The sequence below is a fragment of the Meleagris gallopavo genome, chromosome 1, assembly GCF_905368555.1.
Source record: "Meleagris gallopavo chromosome 1, MGAL_WU_HG_1.1, whole genome shotgun sequence".
Classification (NCBI taxonomy): Eukaryota; Metazoa; Chordata; class Aves; order Galliformes; family Phasianidae; genus Meleagris; species Meleagris gallopavo.
The window spans coordinates 28,846,441-28,865,768 of NC_139404.1; the positions used below are offsets into that span (position 1 = coordinate 28,846,441).

The following is a 19,328-nucleotide window of genomic DNA, read 5'->3' on the forward strand; positions in this document are numbered from 1 at the left end:
GTGTAACAGCTCCCTTCAGAGCTGTGATAGCCTGCAAACACCCCTTAGCGAACATTACAGGCACTTGTGGTGATGCAATTGGAGCTCCTGTTTCAATTGCAAGCACCTGAATAAACAGTTTTTATGGAAGCAGTGTCTGTGCACACACTGCCAGAGCTTCTGATAGCTAGTCAGGCTCTTTTGTTTTGTTACCTGATGAGTATTTCTGTACATAGAAGCTAACTCAAAAGATGGAAGCATAACCAGCTAAATGGAAAACATTCCTGAGATAAGAGCTTTCCAGAAATCCCTTATATGTAGCATGGCATTTTTCCTTACATCTATTAAGTTGTGTTTTATAATAATATGAAGGGGTGAGAGAAAGAGACACAGAGAGTGAGTGAAATCCTGCTTCAGCAGGGATCACACGAGGCAAGTTCCAGCCAGATGCAGGAAGATGGCAGTGAAGTGAATGAGCAGAACCACTCTAATACCTTTGTGATTTGCTATCACATTGAGCTTTTTTCTTTTCTATTTCCTGCCGGGATTGGATTCCTTTTTTCCTGAGTCTCTTAAAACTTGGGAGGAATCAGAAAGAGCCTTCAGTGAATAAAAGGCAGATTTCAAATTCAGCAAACACCAGATATAATTGAAAATAGAAGGCTTCGAGAAATATGATGTTATATGGGCAGAATCCTAATGGAGATGTAGGTGTTGCAATGTTGAAGAGCCAAAGTTGTGTACTGTAATGAGATGTGTACTGTAATAAGGCTGAGCCTTACCACTGAGGTCAGATCTCATTGGTGTAATGTGGAAGATGTGATAAGGCTTACTGGTAAATATGGTGTAGATTTTAAATGGAAAACAGGCACTGCTCACCACGTGCCTGCTGCTGTTGCAGTGGTGCTGGAAGGACTGATCTGACAAGTCAGAGTGGGCTTAGATAAATTACAAATTATCATCCTACATCTATTTTCAGTCTAGCATTTCATAATTGCCTTAAAGGTACTGCTGAATAGTAGGTGTTCCATAGTATAAAGACATTATACCAAGATTGCTGTTCAGGAATTTCAAAGTAATTTTTAATATTAATTAACACCTGTGAAGGAGCTTCATAGGACATAAACATATTAGTATGTGCTTGTGATCCAGAGAATCACAGAAATACAGAGAAAACTACAAGCTATCTTTTTAATACATTAATTGGGAAATCTGCAAGGTAGTCTCTTTCTTTGACTAGTAAATAGAGTATTGTTTCAGCTAGGCCTGTTGAAAAAAATTGCAATAGAGCTTTTAAAAGCATTCCTTAAGATTTTCTCATTTTAACTCAAAAGTAATTCTGAGCTACTAATAGCAGTGTGTGATTCATCTGACTGTCACTGTGGACTATTACACTGGAAAAGTGACAGTTAAAATGGATAAGTGACATTGGTACATTTTTCCCTGTAAATCTTTGAATAGCACTGTGTAATAAATAAAATAAGACTCTTTTAGCATGCATTTGGCATACTACAGCAAAAGATCATGCATTTCACTGATATTTTTATTTTCAAGACCCCTGGGGATTTTAGTCACCATAATCTACTTATAAACAATGATAAATATATAATTTCTCCCTAACTGTGACCAATTGTACACTGTAAATGAGCAAAGTATTAGTAAAAAAAAAAAAAAGGGAACACTTCTTTACTTCTAGTTTTGTAGTCAAAGTGCAAGGTTTTGCATTTGGGCCAGAGGAATCCTGGGCATCCATACAGACTGGAACGAGCAGTCCTTGAGAGCAGCTCTGCAGAGAAGGATCTGGGGGTCTTGATGGATGAAAAGCTTAACATGAGCCAGCAGTGTGCTCTTGCAGCTCGAAAAGCAAATGGTATCCTGGGCTCCATCAGAACAGGGGTGGCCAGCAGAGACAGAGAGGTGGTTGTCCCCCTCTACTCTGCTCTTGTGAGGCCCCATCTGGAGTACTGTGTCCAGGTCTGGAGCCCCCTGCACAAGAAAGACAGGGAGCTGTTGGAGAGGGTCCAGAGGAGGGCCACAAAGATGATCAGGGACTGGAGCACCTCCCCTATGAAGACAGGCTGAGGAAGCTGGGCTTGTTCAACTTGGAGAAAAGAAGGCTGCGGGGTGACCTCATTGCAGCCTTTCAGTACCTAAAGGGAGCCTACAAACAGGAGGGGAATCAACTCTTTGAAAGGGTTGATAACTGCAGGACAAGGGGAAATGGTTTTAAGTTGAGGGAGGGTAGATTTAGGTTGGATATCAGGGGGAAGTTCTTTATTATGAGAGTGGTGAAGTGCTGGAACAGGCTGCCCAGAGAGGTTGTGGATGCCCCGTCCCTGGAGGTGTTTAAGGCCAGGTTGGATGGGGCCCTGGGCAGCTGGTCTAGTATTAAATGGGGAAGTTGTGGCCCTGCATGTGGCAGGGGGGTTTGAGATTCATGATCCTTGAGGTCCCTTCCAACCCTGGCCATTCTGTGATTCTGTCAGTTTTCAAGTATAAATTAATTAAACTTAACACTATTCCTCTGGGGTACTTCAGTACAGCTATATCCTGCATTGCCAGAGGAATTCACAAGCAGGTGAACTAAGGACAGTCTGAGTCAGTTCTACTGCCAAGACAGTCAGTGACAGAACTGGCAGTAAAATTACCACAGCCTTTATTTATAATGCTGCTTGGTTTTGTTTTTGTTCTTGTGGAGTTTTTTTGCGATAAAATCACTCTTCTTCCTGTTAATCATTCCATCATCTAGATGGAAGAGAACATAGGGGTAATTTTTGCCATAGCTATTTGTTAATTTTTAGTATGTTACTATATATCATCACAAAAATCTGACATTCAAAGCAGGTGAAGTTGCTGTCATCTTACCTCCCATAAGTAATGAACATCCCAATATAGTGGCTTGAATTGTGTTCCCAGCTATAGGACATTATGAGAGAATGGGGAGGAAAAGACACAAAACCGACATGGGCAAATTTATCAAAGTTATTACCATTTATTGTGTTTTAAAACAGGAGGAAAATATATCAAGTCAGTGATATTCATTTTGTTTTCATGATTTCATAAAACAAACACAGTTTTACTCCTGACTTTACCTGGAAGCTAATAAAAATTCTTCTTTGTTGTCAGAGCTTATGTTTTCCCTAGAAAATGAAGAAAAGTGAGCTTAGTTCAGCAGCACTTTATTGTTGGGCAACATTGCAACATATGGCATGTGTTTTTCACTGAAGAAAAAGGAAGGTGCTGGCATTATTTTCATATTTATGGAAATCTGTGGATTATAAATCTTATGTTTTGGATAAGTGCTTTGTTTAGATAGTTTTTATAGTGTTATACTACATACCTCCATATTTACTTTACAGTGAAAATGTTTCTAAGGTTTTTATTAATGCTGTTTTTCATATGCCTCCTGCTTGAAAGTGTGTTCAGTATGTTTTGGAGTCATGGAATCTGGCTATCCAGACAAAGGACAGAAGAAAATACTTTCTTTTGTATATTCCTTATAATGTCACATTTTTTAATCTTAGTATATTAGGAAATTCATGAGCACAGGAAGCAAGGACCAAATCCCTCTAGCAAGGCAGGAACCTTTTACAAGAAAATAGACTTTAAACAAGGCTTCAATATTATGCACATTGGGCCTTCAGAGGAGAAATAAAAAAAAAAAAAACAGAAGCGGTCTTTTTTTCGGAAGTTTGCTTTTTTATTTAATGAGGCAGCTCTTCAAAGAGAATGTGATAGTTATTCCTGGAGGGCATGGACTGGTAAGTTAGAAATACAGGTGAGACTGTATTGTGCCTCAGAAAAACAGACGATGGTTTTGCTTTGTATTTCATCTCCTGATATGGTCAATCTCTGCAAGAATGTGTTTGGGGAAGGAGGACATTTCCATGGGTAACAGAAGTTTGAACAGCTGTAACTCAGCATGGATATGGTGCCCATAGACCTAATTTTGGTGCCAGGAAAATGAAAATGTGTTTTAAAAGTCAGCACATATCAAACTTTGTGTGCTTGATTTATAGGTACATGTATGTGATTAAAATTTGCATATTTTAACTATCCATATTTTAATATGTATGTAGTTGGAATTTTATTTTAGCGCTTTCTGAGAATTTCTCATTTTATAAGTTCAACATTAAATTTATCTTTTTTCATAGTATTTTGCATTTATTGGGTTGGAAAGGCATAAACTGAATTACAGAAAAAGTGTATTTCTCACAGCTGTCTAAAATTTAGAGATAACATTTTCAACTTGTTTTTAATTAATATTCCCAAACAGCCTTCATACAGTTGTAGACTGGGGCTGCCCAAATGTGTGGAGTTGTAACTAGTTAGGAGTTTGAATCTACAGCTATGTGTTCTGCAGTCTAGATAAATGTTCACAGCAGCAGATGTTGGCACATCTGTTATGCCTCCCCATTTCGATTGGCTGCCTGGGTGTTTAGAAAGTGCTGATGAGACGGATAAATCTTCTGACACGTTTTTCAGGCCCAAAACAAGCAGGCAGCGGTAATAATGCTGTTTACAGAGCCAAGCACTGGGCAGTAACATTTTGAAATACAACAAAAATAAAGTATGACTCTACCTGAAAAAGTGAAAATTATTGTAAAAAGCTAGCGCTAATTTTACCAAGTGATCCTAGGTGATTTGAACCGCAGCTGTGACAACACATAAGTCTCTGGACTTTGTATAAATAATGTTTTTGGCTACAAAAAAGGCACCAGATGAAGTTTAGAAAGAGCTCTGAGCTATTAAATACTTCTGTAATGAACTTAAGAGAGTTGGGAATAAGATTTAGGAACCTTCTATCTGTTAATCAGGGAGTATATCATATCTGCTTTTTTGGAAGGGGAAGAGCTGCCTTCTAGAGACTTGAAGTTCCTCATCTTATCATAACCCTAACTTTCAAAAGGTTTTCCTCTACCCCTTGAATGCTTTTATACCAGTGGAGTCGGGAAAATTCCAGATGTTGGGGTCTTCTTTTGAAAAGATCCATCCTTCTGTCAAAGAGAGTATTCATGGACAGAGAAGGATATATCTGACCATCTCAAGTGCAGAGACTGTTTTCCAACTACATAGAGCTTTTCCTCTATGTATTGGCTCCCTTCCATACTTAAATTTTCATGACAATGAATGGCAAATGGTAGGAGAAATCATTGCGAAGACTTCAGCATTGATGTCTTGTGCTCATTCCCCTCAGGAAACAGCAGCACCAAATTTTCTGAGTTGCTTTCAAATACCCCTATGTGAGACAAGCCCAGAAATGGAGTAGAGAACCTAACCTAAAGGGGCAAAGATGTGGATGTTGATTATATAGCTGATATAGTTCGATCTATGGTTTATAGTTTCCACTCAAGAGAAGACAAAATTATGGAGGACTTAAATGAGGGAGACAGTGTAGTCCAAACCCTTGCTGGGACAAATGCCAGACTTTTGAAAGTAGAGATTATACACCTCTTTCCAACTCTTTTGGCTACCCTCATGGTAAGAAGCACTTTACTGATATGTAACTGAAATTTCCTGAGTACTTGATACTTGAAGGAAGCAATAAGATCTCGTTCTTAAGGAGAACCTCCTTTTTAAAAGCCTAACTGAATATAGTTTTACCAGCATCCTCCCCTCATCAGAGACGTAGTCCATCCACTTAATTATGAATGGATTTCTAGAATGCTGTATTTCCCCCTGATAACCAGGAGAATGTCTTTTCTAATACTTCATGTTGAAGTCATTTACACTGGAAAGTATATCCAAAACACCAAAACACAAAAAGTGGATGAATAAAATTTAAATCTGTTTACTAGTTTAATTGTTTGTGGGTTGTTTTTTTTGCTTGTTTAGTTGTTTTGTTGGGTGCTTTTTGGAGGAGAGGTTTTGTTGTTTTTTTTCAGCTTAAATGGCTCAGACTAATCATTTCTTAGTGCTATCTCTTATTTTTCAATATTGAAAGCCAAAAAGTTTCAACAGGGAGAGTCAGGATAGGAACACTAATGAAAAATGAGATTTTTTTTTTCTTCAAATATATGTAATAATAAATCTCTTTCATTTACTTTTGTCGAAATTCTCCAAAAGTAAAGGTTTTCTTTGGAATACGGAGGCTGCAAGCCAGTGTGACATTTTAGTACGTTCACACACTGCACTATGAAATAGCTACTACTCCAGTCTGCTTATCTCATTTTACCAGAAGATCCTGTTTCAGTCTTGTCTGTGTTATTCCCACTTACTTTGTTCCATGAGAAGCAAGTGAGAATGCAGAATCTAAGATCACTGAAAAGGAAACTCTTAGCTGCATATTATCAGCTAGTTAATTGTACTTTAAACTCTTCTCATATCCCTGCAGTTTCACACGTTTATTGAGGGAAAGACTGAAAGTGAGGACCAAAGCCAACTGCTGAGAAATGCTGTATCTAGACATTTTATCATAGAACTCTTTGCTCAGGAAGCAAGGATTCATGGCTTTCTCAAGTGCAGAAAATACCAGAAGGGGTGTTGAGTCTCAAGCAGGTGAGAACTTATATACAAACATAACATAAGAAAATATATGTGTATCTTTAAGTGTTCCTAGTAAGTTAGCATTGGTACCACACCATAGGGAAAGAACAGAAACAAAGAGAATATATAGGGAAGTAGAAGAATTAGAGAGAGAATTAAGATCATACGTTATTTGAAATAACAAAATATGCTGAAGACCTTCCAGTAAGTGTGATCATTCAGATAGTAGGAAACAAATGTGGGTATTTGATGTTGTTACTGCTTAGTATACTTCATGTTTGTATGCTTCCCATAAGAGTTCATTTTTGGATTTATCTTTTGACAAGGATCTGAAGAGTCAGTATTATGCATGCTAGCTGAGGGGGAAAGCTGAAGCTCAAGTGGATGCTTGTGACTTACTGGAGGATATACTGACAGCTGTTGAGCTTTTTACAGCCAGGAAGTCTGTAATCTGTAAAGGGCTCGGTGGCGGTGGGTTTTTTAGTTCTCTTTGACTTCCTTATGAGATACAGTCACTGTAAAGTCCACCATGTGTCTTTAAGCTCAAGGCTTAAAATATCCTTTAGAAAGAAGTCAGAAAGGCCCTACCAAGACTGGGAGGGCCTCAGAACTAAAAGTTGTGTTTATCTCATCCCCATATGCTTATACCCTTCCTCCCACGGCAGTGCTAAATCTGTTCATGGCGCAGTGATCAGAGGTTTCTCACATTCATGGTCCAGCTCCGTCATTCACCCAGCCCAGCCCATTCCCCCATCTGCTCTTGTGGCTGCTATCCTCCCTCCGTCCTCACCTGCTGGGAGTCTCAGCTGACACTTGGGTGCCTTCCCCTCCCACTCATGGACATCAAACTGCTACTGATCATCACACATCAGAAGTGCTGAATACACCCTGGCAGGCTTGCCATGCCTTAAATTTCTCCACTATTCAATTTTCTAGATAGGAGTGCAGTATGCAACAAAAATTTACCCTCCAGAGCTGCATGGAGATACTGAATTCCAGTGCCCAGATTCACCATCAAAGGATTTGTCAGCTACAGGGCCAAATTCTGTTCCCACAATTGCAAGATAATATTTTATTAATAGATGCCTATATGTCATCATGCTTATTTTGTGTTTCGTTTTTTTTTTTTTTTTCTTTCTGCTACTACTATTTTTATTCTTTTTTTTTTTTTTTTTTACTTTCCTTTTTTTAACACCGGTATCATTGTCTACAGCATCCTGCTGTCCCAGAGCATTCTTTGTCTGGATACAACGCAGCATGTGGCTCTAAGTGTTGCTATAAAGCACGGATCAGTAGGAAAGTGATTTAATTTTTAAATATTTCCCATTCTATGTTGTATTTGCTTTTGGATTATGCATTTGAAAAATGCTTGCTGATACTTTTTCTTTCTGCTTTGATGTAAATAAATCTTGTATCAGAGATTCTCAAATCTCAACCAGCGTTTAAAAAATGAGGATTAAATGAGACCTTATCCTATCAGGTAGAGCCCCCACCCCTTGCATAGAGTATTGTTTTTCCCCACCATGTGGAATGGAGATAACCCTCTCTTTCTTTGTGGTAAGCTACCAACCAAATCCATTCTGGCAAATCTGGCATCCAATGTGATTTGTCCTTTTCGATGCTGTTTATGAGAAGTCAAGACAGTCTTCTGTCAAAATTGATAAGTGAGAAGACAGTGGGGAATGCAATTTTATTTGTAACAGCACAGCTGCCAGCAATTCCTGCTTGTTTACATCTAGCCTGGCTCTGTCTTGCTCCACAGCTTTTCTATTTCCATCCAAATAGCCCAGAAGTACATTGTGGATGTGTCTGTCTACGTAAAATCTGCATAACAGAACACACTGGGAGTGTTAGAGAAGGTTATTTTCGCAAGTCAAGAATGTCTGCAGCTTTAAAAGAGAAATCTTGAACTCAACCAAATCTCCATTTTCATTTACAAAATAGGTTCTAAAAATGAAATGTAATCTGCTAAAATCCTGTGATGCTGATTGCCTGTCTTGGTGATGGTGCCTGAGGAGTTAAGGGCTTTGTTTTTTTGATGAAAACATTCTTTCTGAAGTGAAAGTGGCTGGTGTTTGTAAATTAAATGCTCTACAAACATTTAGATACAAGTTTCTTTATGGAAAAAATGCAATAGGACCTGCAATGACCTGTGAAGCAGAGGGCAGTTTAATTACACACCGCTTCACACTGAATACTTCTGCTACATATCTTGCAATTAGCCTGTGTTTCATAGACATTAACATATTTCCTGGAAAATCCTTCTGAGGAGGGAGTGTAACCCTTGATGGACTTGTGGTGGTTCTCAGGTCTGTGATGCCTTTGTTTGCCTGCTGTATAGCGTCCTTCAGTCTGGCAGTCATAGGCATCGTTTGATCTTTTTGTTGACGCACCTAAGAAAGCTGCAGTCATAGCCACTTCCTTTATATAATCTCTCCTGTGAGCCTGTTTCCTCGTGTAACCTACGCCATACACACAGGCATGATGGAGATGAAGTTAAGGATTGTTTTGTTTTACTGGTCTAGCTGAGCTTTTCCAGCAAACTGAAAATTCATGTTCCCTTTTGCTATGTCTCTAATTACTGTTGTTAATAGATAATTAGGCTTCCATAAGGTTTAACATTAAAGAAGAGAGTTCAGAGGTGGCTGTTAATGTCACTGCTCTGGTACTGTGTATTGTGGAATCATTGGATACTTCTGATTTCTCACTATGGGTGAGAAATAGATCTTAAGAGTTGCAGTCATGCTCTTAAATGAATGGACTGATGATTGATAGAGGAGACTCCTCTGTAGTGCATAGGTACGTAAATACAAAGGTATAGAATCGTAGAATCACATAGAATCATAGAATGGCCTGGGTTGAAAAGAGCCACAATGATCATCTAGTTTCAACCCCCCTGCTGTGTGCAGGGTTGCTAACCACAAGACCAGGGCTGCCCAGTGTACGCTGTATTGTATTTCCCTATGTACACACACATACATAAACTTACATCCACTCCCACCCCTCCACTCAGACACATGCACACCCAAGTAAACAAATATTTAATGCCCCTCAAACCCGAATATAAAATAACTGACTTAAAGTGAAATTACTTTGTTAAAGGAACACTGGAAGCACCACAGACTCTCTTAATCTGAACAGAGATTAGTAACCCCTAGAGAAAATAAAATAAGTCATATTTAAAATAGATTGTTGTGATGGTTCCTACTGATGCTAGGAGTTGCATATGTTTTTGTGAATTTCATCAAATTATTTCTGGTCACAATTAAAGACAGTGGTGCTAAACAAAGGCCCTACATAAGTCAGAGAGTGGGAAGTATGACTTGAGAAAAGTCTAATATAATACTTGTTTGAAACACCAAGCTTCTCTTGAAGTGGGCAGCCTTACTTATTGTACACACCCTGATAGTTTGTACATGACAGTCACATCTGCAGCACTGAACAAATTCAGAGGTGTAATAAATGATGTTATAAAAGAAAGTCTAAAGAACATCACTTGTTCAACCATTCATGCCTTTTTTAAATGCAAACCTAGCCTTGCTTCCTCTTTTTTATACCCACATTCACTTGTAACATACGTTTTTATATAACATGTAATATGTGATTCTCGTCACTTCTGAATTAGAGATGGATTTTAGTTTCCAGAATCTTCACTGTTATCTGTTCACCCTCCTAGGACTTCATTAGATTGAACTGTCAGCCTGCTCCTGTGAGGGGATAGCTCTGGTTCTGTTTGTGTTATTTATTTATATTTCACGAGCAGGATTACTTGCCAGTGACAACAGGTGTGAAGCATTATGAAGATTAAATATCATAGAAGGTAGCAAGCTAAATGACTGATGATTTGCCAGACTGGACAAGCCAAATAGAGACCGAGAAAGTGAATATGGTCAGGGATACACCGCCAAAATGCTTTGCCATTCTGAGTGCTGCCTGATCATAAGAATGAGTTTTAATTCCAAGGTGTCTGTAGTCCGTATGCACTTCTGTTTGAGGCTTCAGGAGAACACTGTTTTAAGCATAAACAGCTTTTTTAAAATAATTCAGACCTTAATGTACTTTCTCAGTTAATTCCTCTTTGAGCTACTCTGTAAGTTCTGTGTTCTTGGCCTTCTCTTCTGTATTCAATCAGATAATCTTTTTGGTAATCATGTCATTAGCAAAATGAACATTAAAACAACTTCTCAGCTATTACTACACGTGAAGAGGAAAAACAGAGATAAAAATAAGTATTTTCTTACTTTGCTCTATTATTTTTGTTTTCTTTTAAATTTTTGGGAAATGCTGTATTCCTTTACTGTGGATTATCAGGTGTTGGGTGTATTCATTGCATTCAGTAAGTCTGGAACATAAAGGTGTTTCTGCTCACACCCGGAGTTGTTGCAGAATACGCATGTGTCCACTTACTGCAAGGTAGAGATGGGTGTTAACTTACTAGCTTGTGATACCTGTATTGTTCTGGATGGCTATGAAGATAATTTCTGTTTTTTTTTTTTTTTTTCTCTTTTTTTCTTTTCCCCTGATATTGCAACAACAACAATTAGTAACAGTTCATAATCTTATTTTGATCCAAGAGATGCTATTAATCGTCCTATGTTAGAGTTATTGCTGAACCAAGAGACCTCCATGTACTGCCCATCTCTGAATTCCGCTGCCTTAGTACATGTTGTGTTGTTGCGGGCTTTGTAATTTGAGCCAGAACACAGCCTTTTCATACATTTTGGGATGAAAATAAAATTATATCTCAATTCTATTGTGTGTTTCACCACACAATGATTTTTTCCAGACTGGCAGCTTTTTCTCTTTCCTTTGGTGAAGTAAGAATCTAAGAATCTTCCTATAGAATGTACTGACTTCCTTTCCTTTAAAGCAGTACGTATAGTGTTGACTCCTAATTTAAAACCTGGTGATTTCATTCTTGTAAATACCAAAACTTCCTTTCCACTTTTTTTTTTTTTTTTTTTTTTTTTTCCATTCCAGAGAGTTGTTCTAATGAGAGACAGCACAGTGTTTTGCTTTTACAGGTTAGACTGTGATAAATATATAACCAGCATTAAGAGCTGGCATTCTTTTCAGCTAAGGATAATGGAATTCAAGGGGCAAGGCTGATGCTGGTTAATGCTAAGGGATTAAATATTCAGCTGTATCATAAGCAGAATGTGTTTAGGATCCTTCATCTTAGCATGTCTCAAAAAAGCAAACCCTGAAATATGAATCAGGTTTTAAAATAACATATTTCCATTACACTAAAATGAACACCGATTAAAATTAATTTGGCTTTTGGCTTTCTCACCAGTGAGGTAATTTCCTCATTGTCACGAGGACTTAAATATTAACTCAAATGATAACAGGCACATTTCATTTAGGAAAAAACGTGTTATATTTTGATTCCCTGCTCCTCTCCTCTAATGGTGTTTGCAGAGATCCTGGGACACATTATTCTGATATACTGTAAAGATGAATGGAACACAGTAGCTAATACAACCCTGATAGTCTCTTGGTCCTTTTAGTGGTGTACAACAACTGCTATAAGGGCAGCCAGGGAATAATGGAAGGACATGGAGTGTTTATAATATTTTTTCACAGTGCTTTTCAAGCACTCTGTAATCATTCATTCCTTTGTGTCGTGCTACTCTTGTGCTGTTTCCATTGTCGTCTGCTTTTCATAGATGAGGGAAACAAGTCACAAAAAGTTACCTGAAGTGACCAAAAGCAGGTGCACCAACTTCTACACTGAAACAGTTACAGCTGAATACAGAATAGATCCCAATTTTGTCTCACGGATTTGTATTTAAGTTGTTGAATTTTATTGAAGTTTAGTGTCATGCTCCATACATTAGTTATTTTAAAATTTGTATTAGGAAATTCTCATCTTGTGAGAATTTGCTTTAAGACTTAGAGGCAGAAAAATTCTGGAAACCCTTGAAAAAAAATTGTCTCATGAGGAAAAACTTCACTCAGTATTTTTCAAAATGATTGTGAACTTAAGGAAGTGGTGCAAATTCCCTTCCTCGGTGTACAGCATCTTTTTTTTTTTTTTTTTTTTTCATGTAGTCTCACGTTCCATTGTAGGACACTATTTTTTGTTGTGAGGCAGTTAAATGTACAGTTTACATCTGTCACGCTATAGAGTGATGTTAAATAACTAACTCTTGTTACTTAAAATGGTCTACAGTAAATACAGTAAAATATACTGAAGCTGTTTCAGTTAAGGCATAAAAGGATGGAAATGAAAAATGGACAAAAAAGGAGGCAAGACAATATTATAAGGTCCAGCAATTGAACTTAAGCCCTTTAGAGTTGGGACAGTGTTATTCTCCTTAATTGCACTCAATTACACTAGAGCTAGCTCTATGGAAATAATCAATATCTTTAATCATTCTGCGAATGCAGTAGGTCAGATTTAACAAAAATAATGTTATCACAAAAAAAGTCAGAAATTTCCAGAATTTGCTCGTTCTCCTATAGTTCTAGGAGATGGGCACACCAGATTCTGAGCTTCAAAATCATTTCCTTGCTTCCAAAGTACTTATATGGGCTTTGAGAAGCTCCCACCATGGAAAAATGAATAGTTTGCTATTGATCATAACTAATTTCTATTGAGCTCTAATTTCTTGTCTGATTTACTTCCCATCCGTACAAAGATTTCTTCACAGCACACAGGAGTGTAAAACAACACGAAGGATTAGACATTAAAGATAGGTAAGAGAACAACATGGCACTAATAAAAGGTTATTTCATAGAATTATAGAATACCCTGAATTGGAGGGAATCCACAAGGATCATTAAGACCTCCTCATGATTTCAGTAGTGCCAAGCTCTGTTTTATACGTAGTGAAGCAAACACTTTAGTATATGGGACTTCTGGCTTGCCAGGCAGTAATTACTTTGCAGATTTTTAGAGACATGATAACAGGATAGTTTATAAAGTGGTGGTAAAAAAAAAGGTGATGCCAGGGCTATGTGAATATGGGCATTTATTGAGAATGGAAATGCTTGGGAGGAAATGGGGGAAAAGAGTGAGCGAAGCTGCTGTCTGTACAAATACACTTTGGGGAAGAGTAAGCTGAGAAGGACTTTGAGGGTGGTGACAGAGAATTGTGTTTCTGGAAAGAGTGCTAGGATGGAATGGAATGGGATAAATGAGAGGCTGATAGGCAGTGATTATGCAGGAGCAGAGCTCAGCCACACTGTACATGAGTTTAAAGAGATATAACTAATCCTGACAGAAAGTGGGGGAAGGATTCTAAGATGCTTAGTGGCGACCTAGTGGAGACCACTGGCAGAGTGTAGAGCTAGGAAAAATGGGGCAAAGTAAGCTTTCGATCGATGGGACAAAGTAAGCAGTTATTCCAACATAACGTCATCAAATGGATGACTCTTGTCACCATCATCTGGGTGCAGCAAGAGGAAACTACCAGCTTTGGCTGTAATCTGTTTTCCTCTGTATGGCAGCAAAATGTGAAGAGTTCAGAGCTCTTTTTGTCCCCAGAAGACTATTCAAGGAAAGTCACGGAAGGGTTCACAATCTGTTTTCTAACAGACTATCAGCTTTACTCACTGTAATCAAGCTTTTAATAGAAAGACCTACTGTAACTGCAAACTGATTCAAACATTTACAAGCACTCTTTTAATGTTCCTTAACCTTTTTTCACCAATTGTAGGAAGCAGGCAGCTCAGCTGATTACACTTATAACCCACTTCTCTGCCACCTGAGAGAATGACAGTGTTAACCTAGTCTTCCCACCCCAAAGACGTGACAGCTCCTTGCTTGGTCTTATGTCTCCTGAGGCTGACAGCCAGTAAACTGGTTTTCTGTCACCAAAGCAAATGATGGTCTTTAACTGGGAGCCAGAGGCTATAACCACCACTCCATCACTTTAGAGAATGACCAATATAACCAGTTTTCAGTCCTTCAACAGCATGACCTCCAACTCTTTGCAGAAATGGGCTATCTTGTACATTGGCATCCTGGTCTTTCAGAACAGGACAGTTCTTATTCTAATTTTAATCTCTATCTTTTAAGAAAGTAATTTATGGCAAAACCCTCTGAAGTATTGTCTTCACCATGGAATTGTGCTGAATTATTGTTCTGCCCACACAGAGAAAAGAAGCAGCAAGTCAAAGATTTAGCAATTTGGCATTGATTTCTGTCACTTGGCAGCAGAATACCATTCACGTTGAGAGGCGGTTGCCCCCAGAGTGCCCAAAAGAGGGAGAGGCTGTCATCTCCTGAGCGCTCTGCTCAGTCCCTCTCCTTCCACCATCTGTCTGTCAGCACACTACGTGAATCCCCAAATATTGTTTCTCACAGCTTTCTAAAATGCTGAATTTTGAAGACAGTTCAGTCCCTACATGCATACACACAAAACCCCAAACTAGAATTAAGAGAAAGCAATTATCTGCTTGTGTGTGTGTGCGTGTGTGTGCATGTGTGTATGTCTGAAGAGACTTAAAGGAAGGAGAACATATCCTTAAAAATTCATTACTGCTGCCAAACTTATTGTTTCTTTTGTTTAAGAACAGTAGGGAAAACAACAACAACAAAGCCAACACACATTAAAAAGCATCTGTCATGAAAGGCAATGTGCTATGCTCCTGACCATCATGGTCTTGGTTTTCTGGTGCCTCAGTACTGCTCTTCTCTTTGTTTCAGATGTTAGTGTTGGCCACCAGCTAAAGATTGAGCTTGTGGAACTTAGGTCTGAGAGATGACTTAGTATTTTATACAAAGAGTTTTAAAATATTCCAAGTATGTTGTTACCCCCGATTTGCTGACTAGAATGTGTTTTGTTTGCTTTAAAAAAGAAGATGCTCTGAGATTAGTACTGTAGTTGTGTGGTGGGAAAAGGATTGTTATTTGGAGTGATTTCCATGCAGAGGAAGAGACCATCCAATTTCATCCCATCAGAATGACATATTACTTGAGTCTATACTTGAATCTAGACTGAAAAACATGGAATGTTTATTGGGCAATTATCTTTTGATGCTGAGTACTACAGTGACTATCTGCAGTTTCTAAGGCCACACACAGCCACAAACACTATCATCAAAGTACATCTCACACAATCGTCTAGGAAAGGTGTAATCCCAAGACTACAGAAAACAGATCTCAGCTCTGAGCTCTCTTACAAGGAAAAGAAATTAAAGCTGTGGCAGTGCAAACACTGTGCACAGCATGGCATGCCGTATCCCAGTCAGGGGATGTTTGTCACTGGTATTTGTCAGCAGCCTGTTCCCAGAGAGTAAGTAGCAAACCTCTTGGATTCCCAGGATGGAGCTCTAGAGTTGCCCTCATTTTCTTCACTTTAATGCCAAAAATGGTTAAATTACTTTGCTTGCTGAACCAGCACGTGCTGAAAGGTTTCAGTTCATTTGCAGCCTGAAACATCATGCAGCTTTGTAGTAACAAACATTTTGAGACAAATCATCCACAGGATCATCAGGGTTATTCCTGACCAAAGAAATTATGTTCAGAGCAGTCCTTGGGGTCCCTGTCCAGCCTCAGTGCAGGGAGATGGGAGCTGGTGCCAGCAGGACAATGAAAGTCAATGGATTTCAGCTTGTGCACAGCTCCTCATTTGCCTTGATTTAAAGGTCCCAGTCTCAGCCCTTTATGGTGTATTTAGGTTTCCTTATAGGCCTCCAAGGGACTGCAAGCTTCTTTATTCCTTAAAAGTATACCTTGTTGCCATAATTGAAGCCATTTTGTTACTGTAATTCCTCCCTAATATTACAGTTGTAGTCAAGTGTTCTTTCCCTCTGGAGGCATCAATTGTTATGGGTTTTGAACAGGCCTCCCTTCAGTGTACGTATTTTCATTCCCAATGCCAGAATCAGGTCACTGTAATTCTCTTCCATAGTAAAACACTGTCCCTTTTTTTTTTCTTTCAAACCTGACGTATAACACATGTAGTCACAACTAGTTTTCACATCTTACCTCACAATAAGCTATTTTAAGTGATTATCGTACTTCAGAAAAACTAAAGAATGCTACAGGTTATCATAGTATTTTCTTTCAAAGTATTTTATTAAAGCATTGAATGTTCAAAGTCCAGGGAGACATTTATAAAGTTTATGGAGGTACTGAACCCATGTAGATTTGGGCATTGTGAGAGAGCAGGGGATCAAGTCTCAGCAGCACACTTACTGAAAAGTAAACTGCATGGGGTTTGTGTGTAAACCAGAGGTTTCCAGTAAGTGGTGTGTTGATGCTGGTCCCCACATCTCCATTGGACTCCCTGCTGTACGCCTGTTTGTATCTTAATCTCTGTGACATATCTGAGGATAAGGAAGGATAAACTATATCACAAACTGAGAACCAAACTCTGCATTTGAGGAGAGAACTGGATCTGTGGCGTAGCCAAGTCACTGTCACTGTGCAACAAACTCAATACCTGAGGTCTTTCTGCTCTTCTCCACCAGCCAGAGGGAGAAGTCTGTGGTTGGGATACATAGCTATTTCAGGCAGAAAGGAGTGTAGCTTCTCTCCTATGGCCCAGCACTGGGCTCTGCTGCTGCAGGAAAACTAGAGAACGGACAAAGAGGTCCCACGTTTGCCCTGGCAGGGCTTGTGCTAGGGAGGTTGTCCTGACACTTGCTGAACATGAGACTGTACTGTATCAAGTATGAAAAGTGGATGGATTGTGGGATTGTGAAGGATTCTTCTTTTTCTTTTGCATGGTTATAAGCGTCACTTGCAGTCTCCCTTTAAAATACATTTATCAACCAAAGGTTTTTGTTTGCAACCAAGCTAATACTCTCTGTTACTGGATTCATTGTGCTTTATTGCAATTATTTGCTTCACAGTGTTGAAACCAAGCACAGTTCTGCATTTTTATGAATGGTTCCCCTATGAAACTCTAAAGATGCTTAACTCAGATGGATGTATGTAGTAGTTATCACTGTGCCATCTGCCCTAAAACTTGCACTTTTCATGAGATGCCACTGCTGGGACATCTGGCACTAAAAATATGTTTTCTGTATCATCTCGCAATTGATGAGGATGCAATGGTTGTTCAGCTCCATAGGAGATTCCTTGAAGCATCCCTCTGTTATCTAACAATTTCTGCAAGGAAAGTATGACACTAAGCAGACCAGGGAATGAATAATGCTATTAGTGGAAAGCTGTGTTTTTGCCTTATGATTTAGAGTTTTGTTGAAAGGTAGTGGTGCTGGTGTGATGGATTGATTGATGTGTAGCCAGCCTGTCCTATATCCTATAAGTCAATAGTTGGCATGATAGGACTAAAATGACTGTGTAATATACTGTAAGTCAGTTCCTATTATCCAAAGGCTAAAAAACTGCAAAATCAATTCACATCTATATTTCTCAGGCAAGTCTTCGGAAGTAGATTCTGTATAAGTTGAACCTACCATATATTGGAATTTCCTTCTTAATTCACAGAGTATTTTTCTCTCTTAAAGTTGCACGCAAAATGTATCTTGAGACTGAGCAGTTACAGCAAAATTCTGCCATTTGTCAACTGCATCTTGATGTATGGTTGTGAGATTTGCCATACTGAGGAAGAACTGTCCTTTCTCCATGGCTGGACAGAATGGAATCTGTGCTCCTTTGTGCCAAGTAGTTTTTTCCACTTCTGGAAAAAGCCATTGCATGAGCCTGTGTGCTTCTTTGTAGGAGGTGGAGCTGTGTCGCATTGGCAGCCAGGAGAAGCTGGGACTGACTGTCTGCTACAGAACCGATGATGAGGAAGACACAGGGATCTATGTCAGTGAGGTAAAGACATGGGCTGGGGAGGGGGAACACATCAAGGAACATGAGAGCAAGTGCTCTGAGACCAGGCTGCAGAAATGTCAGCCATCAGCCAGCATGTGTCACTTCCAATTCATTTAGATTACCAATTTAAATTGTATTTCTCAAGTAGTGCAATTATTACTAGCACGCTTCTTTAATCCAAATGCTTTTAACTAAAACATCATAGTTAGGGAAATACAAAGCAGCCTGAGCATGGTCTGTATTTTGAAAGAAACCTGCCCTTATATGGGAAAGCAGGAAGAATTTTGAGAGCATATTCCACACCCTGCTTGCATTTCATCCTGTCACAGCCTCAGTAATCCTTATTTTATTATTTGTGGGTTTTGTACAGTGATGACATCACAGACATACCACAGTTGGATGAAAAAAATAGCCTGGAGATGAACATGTCAGAAATACTGACCTCTCCTAATAATTTTTGTATTTTTATCAGTCAAGAAATAGAGTACTGGGTATTGAGATGAGCAGAACCCTGTGTTTTCCAGTAACTTACAAGGAAAACATGGCATCCTACACATATCCTGAGGTGTTCCACAGTGTCAGTCCAGAAGACTTCCAGGCTCATTAATTCCCTTTGGGTCTCCACTCTCATCCAAGATGGTTGTTTTCCTGGATAAAGCAGAACTCTTGTGAGTCCAAGCTCACTAATGATTGTTCTAGTTTCCCAGATCGACATTTTTATGACTTGTTGTACCGTATTCTGGATGAATCTCATGGACAGAATTAATTGGTAGAGAGATTTCTCCTGCTTAATAAACAAGGATGAAGAGAAAGTTCATCTTTCACAGGCCAGAAGCAGCATCAAAGAAGCTGAAAAGCACAGCCCTAGAACTAGTATAAGTATAGAGTAAGAACTATTAAGTTTAAGTATAGAACTAGTATAAGAGTAAGTCTTGCAACAGTTGTATGGGTGCTGCTGTTAAAGTCTGACCTGTGAAGAGAAATAAAGTACAGGAATGTTCTAATTCACTCCAGAACTGTATGTGAAATCTGCTGGTTTTCCTACATGGTAGGTATTTCTCAGACCTTTTTTGAAGTGACTGCAATTCTATTGTCTTTCATACTTGATTAAACATTTAAGAAA

At 38.8% G+C, this 19,328-nt stretch overlaps 1 protein-coding gene across 1 annotated transcript in view; it reads left to right on the plus strand.

Annotated features, from left to right (window-relative positions):
• The window catches only part of PDZRN4 (PDZ domain containing ring finger 4), a 245,593-nt gene that overhangs the window by 208,410 nt on the left and 17,855 nt on the right, over nucleotides 1–19,328 (plus strand). The window contains exon 6 of the mRNA XM_085219587.1: nucleotides 18,107–18,205. Coding sequence (XP_085075713.1) covers nucleotides 18,107–18,205 — 99 coding nt within the window. The remainder of the gene's footprint in view (nucleotides 1–18,106; nucleotides 18,206–19,328) is intronic.